The sequence below is a fragment of the Bombina bombina genome, chromosome 6 (assembly GCF_027579735.1).
Source record: "Bombina bombina isolate aBomBom1 chromosome 6, aBomBom1.pri, whole genome shotgun sequence".
NCBI lineage: Eukaryota > Metazoa > Chordata > Amphibia > Anura > Bombinatoridae > Bombina > Bombina bombina.
This window is the reverse complement of record NC_069504.1, coordinates 1,069,070,327-1,069,079,222: the sequence shown is the minus strand read 5'-3', so window position 1 is coordinate 1,069,079,222 and position 8,896 is coordinate 1,069,070,327. Positions and strand designations below refer to the sequence as shown.

The window sequence follows — 8,896 nt, the reverse complement described above, 5'->3', positions numbered from 1 at the left end:
GTTCAGCAATGGTTAAATGTCCCAATAGGTGTTTTTGTTCAGCTGCCACCACCACAGTACCTTTTGTGCATCTACTTCAAATATCCCCTGTGATTTCTAAGTGATTAAATCACTGCACGGCTAATAACCCACTATGTTTTGATGATCAGTTTAGCTCAGGTGTGTTAGCGCTTGTTGCGCACTTACATGACCCACATGGTGGTTGTTAGGGAAGATGTTGGAGGATTCCTATAGTCAGCTCCACTGCCGCCACTCTAGCAGACCTTTGCAGCTTCCTCCAGGGTATCCGGCAGTGGTCACAGCAGTCTCCCCAACTTTCTCCCAGATCTTAGCTGATTGAAGGTACTTTAGTGCTGTTAGGTGTTTGCCTCTGCCATGTATGACAAGGCTCGCTTGCGGCATTTTCTGCTTCAGCTCCTCTGTCCTCTCGTTGTCAGCGTGTGAGCAAAGCCCCGACCTTCCGGAGTATCTGTTTGAGGTGCTTGCTCTAGTCCGGTAACGACACGGCCTCCACTCCAAGCCGGGCTTACCGTCTTGCTATTTTGAATTCTGACTTCAGTGACTGTCGTCAAATAAAAGCTGTATCATCACTGCTGGGTATCACTCGTTTTTCTGCAATTTAATAATCAATTAAGGCTTTCTAATTAGGTTATATTAATATCAGGCCTGGGAGCTATGCAGAAACACGACTGCTACTTATGTCTGCTAGCTCCACCCCCCTTCTAAAATATTTAAGCATTTAACAAGCGTACGATTGCTGGAGAAAAGGTTTGTTGTATGTGGTTGTGCAATAAAGTTTTTTAAATGTGACTTTAGTGGGAAGCTATTTTAATGATAAGTCTCTATCTTATTTAGGGTTTCAAGGTGTCCAATATATAACTGGGAGGAGAGGGGGTGGCAGCGCAGTAGCGGGTGAAGCCACCTCCCTGAAATGTGTTTTTGCAGGTTGGGATGTCTGCAAGTGAATGAAGAAAATGTAATAATAGAAATACATTTATAAGTTGTTGAAAATTGTTTGTTCTAGCCCAAGCATAAAAGAAAAATTGGGGTTTCCTGTCCCTTTAATGAGTATTGTGTATCATGTACACTGGTCAATGCTTTGAAAGCCATTTTACCATTAATTTATTTAAAGTCATTTATATTGTTTTGTTTGTCTTATTGTACAACACATATTGTGTGTGTATTTTAACTTGATTTTGGGTATGAGAACTGACTGCATATTGTACATCCTTAACAAATAATAATTTCTATTCCCCACTGCTATGCATGCAACAGGTTGTAAAGAGCAATGTGTTATCACTGCACACAAGTATGTCCCATATGGCTCCCCTTACATTAGTTCACACCCAAAACATTCTGAATTGTCTGCAGAAAACTTGGCAGTTGCTGAAGAGCTGAGTTACACAATATCTGCACAAATGGCGTCTGGCTGTGAGAAACTAATTCAAATGAGTGATGGGAACAAGATCCCTATTATAGGATTTGGCACTTATGCCCCTCAATATGTGAGTATTAGTTACGGCAAATATAATCACACAGATATTTAAAATGTGATAGACAACACTAAAAAAAACATTTGTAAAGAGGTTGATTAACAGTATATACAATTTGTTTCCTTAAAGTCAGCACTCACATTGTTATTGTTTAAAAAGATAAAGCCTTTACTACCCATTCCCCAGCTTTGCACAACCAACATTGTTATATTAATATACTTTATAACATTTAATCCTCTAAATTTCTGCCAGTTTCTAAGTCACTACCGACAGCCTCTTATCACATGCTTTTTTATTTGCTTTTCTCAACAGTAGACTGCTAGTTCATGTGAGCCATATAGATAATATTGTTCTCATGCCTGTGGGTAGGGCACAACACTGCACTAAAATGCAAGTCAATAGATAATAGATAAAAAGTCATGTGATCAGGGGGCTGTCAGAAGGTTCTTAGATACAAGGTAATCACAGATGTAAAAAGTACATTAATATAACTGTGTTAGTTGTGCAAAACTGGTGAATGAGTATTAAAGGGATTATCTATCTTTTTAAACAATAAATCATTTTTGAGCTGACTGTCCCTTTAATGAGTTAAAATGTGTTTCTTGTTGCAGATCTTGTGAAGTAAATAAATCTATTATTAAGTGACTGTCTTATCCTTATGAATTTAAAATAAATTGTTCAGATAGAGCATGCACTATTTTAAGAGTCTTTTCAATTTAGCATACCTAGGTAGACTGGTAACTAGCAAGGGATTGGTGGGTAAACACATTTGCCTTTTGCCATTGGCTGACCCAGTGTGTTCAAGATTTCCCAGTGGTACATTGCTGCTCTTGAACTGACTTTCACTATGTGTTTATCCCCTCTGCAGGGGTTAAATAAATAATTATATACAAGGAATAATGCAGTTATAAAATGCTCTAATTTTACTCACAAAACAAAATAATATTGTACAAACTGATTATTATTTGCTATTTTCTCTACTCCAAGTCCAATCTTCCCCTATAGCAGTGATGGCTGACCTTGGTGCCCCTGATGTTTCAGAACTGCTTTTCTCATTATGCTCAATTAGACTACAGAGTGCCAAAGCATCATGATATGATGCTGATGATATGGAATAATCCTGGGTGCTGAATCAAACAGCTACAACATTGTGCCTTATCTGTATATTCTGCCGTAGGGTTGTCACTGGTGTCCAGTATTTAAACAAATAGTCCAGATCCAGTAAACTCTCTACAAAAATACAGGACTTTTAATTGTACATTCCCTTAAAGGGACAGTCTACACCAGAATATTGTTTTAAAAGATAGATAATCACTTTATTACCCATTCCCTAGTTTTGCATAACCAACACATATATGAATACATGTTTTTTTTTTACTCTGTGATTATCTTGTATCTAAGCCTCTGCAAACTGCCCCCTTATTTCAGTTCCATTTGATAGACTTGCATTTTAGCCAATCAGTGCTGTCCTGGCTCCTAGGAGGTCCACGTGCGTGAGCACAGTGTTATCTATATGAAACACATGAACTAACACCCTCTAGTGGTGAACAACTGTCAAAATGCCCTGAGCTAAGAGGCGGCCTTCAAGGGCTTAGAAATTAGCATATGAACCTCCTAGATTTAGCTTTCAACTAAGAATACCAAGAGAACAAAGCAAAATTGGAGATAGAAGTAAATTGGAAAATTGTTTAAAATTACCGGTACATGCCCTATCTGAATAATGAAATTTGTTTTGTACTAGACTGTCCCTTTAAGTGGCAGATACCTTTTAATAGCCTTCTATGCTCTGCCCCCCCCCCCCCTGTCAACTGAAAGGATGTAAGCCGTTACATTTTTTGTGCTACTGGCAGTTACAGATATAAAATCACTTTTTTTTGTGTTACTGGTAGCCAAAGTATACAATCACTAATCACTTGTGAAAAATGTATGTTATATTATACTAATATAGAGAAGCAATGATGTGTCTAAGAGCTTTAAGTTGGAGCCATTATGTGACCTCACCTACCACCCAGTCACCTGCAGGTTGTACAGTAAATTTGAAACAACCCTAATTCTGAGACTTGTTGGGTGAGACACCGTGTTCTTAAATCCATAGGACCTCTGCTACTGCACTAGCAAATGTTGGTCTCCTTAAAGGGTTTTGCAGCATGACCATTTTTTTGCTATTCAGATGTTCAATACTTTTTATATGTTTTCTATCTGAGCAATAATAATTCCACAAGAACCTGGGCATACATCATAGATACAGTTGTTGTACATAAAATAATTTGATCACTTATGGGTTGTTGGGTTGTGTTGCTTCAATAGTTTTAAGACAAAGTATTGTTATGTTAGGGTTATGTGGCACACAAGTCATAACCAATTCGCTGAGTTTTTCATTAATGCTATAAAATATTTTCATAATCATCTATAAGTCTAGTCACGCTTTAAAACATAAAAGGGACAGTATACATCAATTTTCAATAATATATTATATAGACACTACTATAAAGAATATGCACAGATACTGATCTAAAAATCCAGTATAAAACCGTTTGAAAACGTACTTAGAAGCTCCCAGTTTAGCTCTGTTAAAAAGGTAGCTGGAACACCCGCAGCAAGTGGGAAATACCAGACAGACACTTAAACCCCCCTTCTTTTGCATATGAAAAGACCCTTTACACAAACAGAAGCAAGCTGGAGTAGGTATACATCGGTATTCAAAAACTTTGGGGCTTGGTTAGGAGTCTGAAAATCAGAGCAATGTTATTTAAAAATTAGCAAAACTATCCATTAAAAAAAACTGTATGGGCGATATAAATGGATCATCTACAAAACGTGTATGCAAAGAAAATTCTAGTTTATAATGTCCCTTTAACTGTAAATCTGGTCCTCATATTATAAAAGGCATAATTAAATTAATTCACTCTCTTGAGCTGCTACAATATTTTAATTTAAAAGGAGATTTACACTAGATTTTTCTTTGCATAAATGTTTTGTAGATTTATAGCCCATCTGGTAGTGTTTTTATAAAAATGTATAGTTTTGCTTATTTTTAAGAACATTCTGCTGATTTTCAGACTCCTAGCCAAGCCCCACAGTGCCAGATGTACAATATCTCACAAAAGTGAGTACACCCCCTTACATCTTTTCATGTGACAACACTGAAGAAATGACACTTTGCTACAATGTAAAGTAGTGAGTGTACAACCTGTATAACAGTGTAAATTTGCTGTCCCCTCAAAATAACTCAACACACAGCCATTAATGTCTAAACCGTTAACAAAAGTGAGTAGACCCCTAAGTGGAAATGTCCAAATTGGGCCCAATTAGCCATTTTCCCTCCCCAGTGTCATGTGACTCGTTAGTGTTACAAAGTCTCAGGTGTGAATGGGGAGCAGGTGTGTTAAATTTGGTGTTATCGCTCTCACACTCTCTCATACTGGTCACTGGAAGTTCAACATGGCACTTCATGGCAAGAACTCTGAGGATCTGAAAAAAAGAATTGTTGCTCTACATAACGATGGCCTAGGCTATAAGAAGATTGGCAAGACCCTAAAACTGAGCTGCAGCATGGTGGGCAAGACCATACAGTGGTTTCACAGGACAGGTTCTATTTAGAACAGGCCTCGCCACGGTAGACCAAAGAAGTTGAGTGCACATGCTCAGCGTCATATCCAGAGGTTGTCTTTGGGAAATAGACGTATGAGTGCTACCAGCATTGCTGCAGAGGTTGAAGGGGTGGGGGGTCAGCCTGTCAGTACTCAGACCATACACCGCACACTGCATCAAATTGGTCTGCATGGCTGTCGTCCCTGAAGTAAGCCTCTTCTAAAGATGATGCAGAAGAAAGCCCGCAAATAGTTTGCTGAAGACAAGCAGACTAAGGACATGGATTACTGGAATCATGTCCTGTGGTCCGATGAGACCAAGATAAACTTATTTGGTTCAGATGGTGTCAAGCATGTGTTGCGGCAACCAGGTGAGGAGTACAAAAACAAGTGTGTCTTGCCTACAGTCAAGGATGGTGGTGGAAGTGTCATAGTCTGGGCCTGTATGAGTGCTGCCGGCACTGGGGAGCTACAGTTCATCGAGGGAACCATGAATGCCAAAATGTACTGTGACATACTGAAGCAGAGCATGATCCCCTCCCTTCGGAGACTGGGCCGCAGGGCAGTATTTCCAACATAACAACCCCAAACACACCTCCAAGATGACCACTGCCTTGGTAAAGAAGCTGAGGGTAAAGGTGATGGACTGGCCAAGCATGTCTCCAGACCTATTGAGCATCTGTGAGGCATCCTCAAACGGAAGGTGGGGGAGCACAATGTCTGTAACATCCACTAGCTCTGTGATGTCGTCATGGAGGAGTGGAACAGGACTCCAGTGGCAAGCTCTGGTGAACTCCATGCCCAAGAGGGTTATAACAGTGCTGGAAAATAATGGTGGCCACACAAAATATTGACACTTTGGGCCCAATTTGGACATTTCCACTTAGGGGTGTACTCACTTTTGCTGCCAACGGTTTAGACATTAATGGCTGTGTGTTGAGTTATTTTGAGGGGAAAGCAAATTTACACTGTTATACAGGCTGTACACTCACTACTTTACATTTTAGCAAAGTGTATTTTCTTCAGTGTTGACACATTAAAAAAGATATAATAAAATACTTACAAAAATGTGAGGGGTGTACTCACTTTTGTGAGATACTGTATACATGCATTTACAGACTCCTGCAGGCTCCTGTTTATGTTATCTGTCTTTTCATATGCAGAGGAGGGGGCGAGTGTCTGCTCTTTCTGTTTACCTGGCCCCTTTCAGTGGATGTCCCAGACTAACCTCATCAACAATGCTAAATTGGGAGCTTCTACATAAGTTTTTAAAAGGTTTTATACTGGATTTTTAGATCAGTATCTGTGTATATTCTTTATTGTAGTGTCTATTACATGTAGTTATATGAAAATTGGTGTATACAAATGCGGTTAATTATGACCGGTGGTTGAGGAACATTGTGGGGTCAAGTCTGTTAAAATGTTTTTTTACAGGTAGGAGTAAGAGCCCAGTTAGACTTTACTTGGTTTGGTCCCTATTTACCTGGTTGTGGTCAAGGTCCAGGTAATAGTAGATTTTACATAGCAGACCAATAACCCTGATTTCTGATCTAGTTGTTTGTATTGTAGAAATAAACATTTTTTACATTTGTGGTTTTCAATGTATTATATATTTTTTTGCATATTTTCAGGTCATCTCTAATATTTAGCTTCTTGTATCGCTTCTTGGCCTTTTGGCTAAAATCAAGTGTAGTATCGACTCCCTAAGGTTTGAGAGGGAGTTGAGAAACCTTGGACTGATGCCTTAAGGCCAGGGAGTATGAGAGCCTGGGGTCTGAAGGGGGAAGCATATAGCACAGGTGGTCCCCCTTATATGCACTCGGCAGTCTACACCCCTTGATGAAGCAGCCGGACCCAGGGTGTTCCCTTAGGGTGCCTGGTTACCCCTAATTTTTATTTCCCCCCCCCGCTTCCATGTGGGTCTGGGAGCACTTTATTGTGCACCCAGCACTTAGTGCTAGGGGACTGGTGGCAGCTGTTCCCTAGTGTCACCAAACCATCAGAGTAGTGGCAGTGCTCCTGATGGGAAGGTTTTACCCTTACACCCCCAACTATTAAAATTCTGGACTTTTGATTTTGGCAGACGGACACTGACACAGAGCACGCCTATAGATTTTTGTTTTGAAGCACCTCCCACCTGGTGGGAGTCAGAGCTGTTCTTCTTGCACCCCAGTGAAGGAACACACCTTGTCGCCTTCAAGGGGCTGGTGGCAGCAGCCCCTAGAAGAGATCGGAGCCCTGGAGGGTGGTGGCAGCACCTCCAGGGGGAAGATTATAGTCCTCCATCGGATGCCTAGGCTGAAGATGGAGACAGAACGTCTTGTGTCTGCAGGATCTTCGGGCCAAGGCATCAAGAAGAAGTTAAAGGGGTCGTCTAGCCATTGGCTAGAGGACCTGAAGACTGACAAGGCTCTTGCACCGAAAGCACGAATCCAAACTTAAAAAAATAAATATAAAAATAAGAAAAATAATAAAAAATATTTAGCTTTTTGACCTTGGGAATTTTATGTTCCCGCACTTCTATTTAACTCATGCCCCTTTTTTTCCCTTCTAGATACCGAAGGCTCAGAGTGAAGAAGCCACAAAGGTTGCCATTGACATTGGTTTTCGCCATATAGATGGAGCTTACCTATATGCTAATGAGGAAGAAGTTGGACTGGCCATTCAAGAAAAGATTAGAGATGGGACAGTAAAACGGGAAGACATTTTTTATACAGGGAAGGTGAGGACAAACATTTAAAATGATCTATTTACATATTTAATTTCTCAAATGCAGGAACAAGGAGGTATATCAAGGTATTGAGGTGTCTGCAATTGTAGTTTTTTTTTTACAGTGTAACACACCATGCAACACCTAAACAAACTAGGGTTGATTTACCAACTGTGCATTGAATTTTCAAAGTAGAGCATATATCCTCAAACCCTAGAGCCTAGAAAACACTTGGGCAACATGGGGAGTAATAGCATGCTGTAGATAGGTTCAGGTGATTCTGGGAATAGGTAGGTGGTCCTAGGGTTGAAACGCATCACCTTGGAACATGAGTGGAAGAAGCTGGGAAAGGCTGTTAAATAATGTGGCTGTATTTCTTCATGGCAAAAGTAGCAACTATAGGTGGTCTCCCATTTAATTTCCCCATAACATACAGAACAGTCAAGAACAGTCCTATATTTACTTAGCTTTTGGCTAAATTATTTCCTCAACTACAGGGAGTGCAGAATTATTAGGCAAGTTGTATTTTTGAGGATTAATTTTATTATTGAACAACAACCATGTTCTCAATGAACCCAAAAAACTCATTAATATCAAAGCTGAATATTTTTGGAAGTAGTTTTTAGTTTGTTTTTAAAACAAAAGCAAATCAGTGATCAATATAGCCACCTTTCTTTGCAACGACACTCAAAAGCCTGCCATCCATGGATTCTGTCAGTGTTTTGATCTGTTCACCATCAACATTGCGTGCAGCAGCAACCACAGCCTCCCAGACACTGTTCAGAGAGGTGTACTGTTTTCCCTCCTTGTAAATCTCACATTTGATGATGGACCACAGGTTCTCAATGGGGTTCAGATCAGGTGAACAAGGAGGCCATGTCATTAGATTTTCTTCTTTTATACCCTTTCTTGCAAGCCACGCTGTGGAGTACTTGGACGCGTGTGATGGAGCATTGTCCTGCATGAAAATCATGTTTTTCTTGAAGGATGCAGACTTCTTCCTGTACCACTGCTTGAAGAAGGTGTCTTCCAGAAACTGGCAGTAGGACTGGGAGTTGAGCTTGACTCCATCCTCAACCCGAAAAGGCCCCACAAGCTCATCT

General features: G+C 40.2%; 1 protein-coding gene across 1 annotated transcript in view; it reads left to right on the top strand.

Moving 5' to 3' along the window:
- The first annotated feature begins 1,361 nt into the window (after positions 1–1,361).
- The window catches only part of LOC128664185 (prostaglandin-E(2) 9-reductase), a 71,718-nt gene continuing 64,183 nt past the window's right edge, over positions 1,362–8,896 (top strand). Inside the window, exons 1-2 of the mRNA XM_053718948.1 lie at positions 1,362–1,505; positions 7,638–7,805. Of these exons, the coding sequence (XP_053574923.1) occupies positions 1,419–1,505; positions 7,638–7,805 (255 nt within the window). The 5' untranslated portion in view covers positions 1,362–1,418. The remainder of the gene's footprint in view (positions 1,506–7,637; positions 7,806–8,896) is intronic.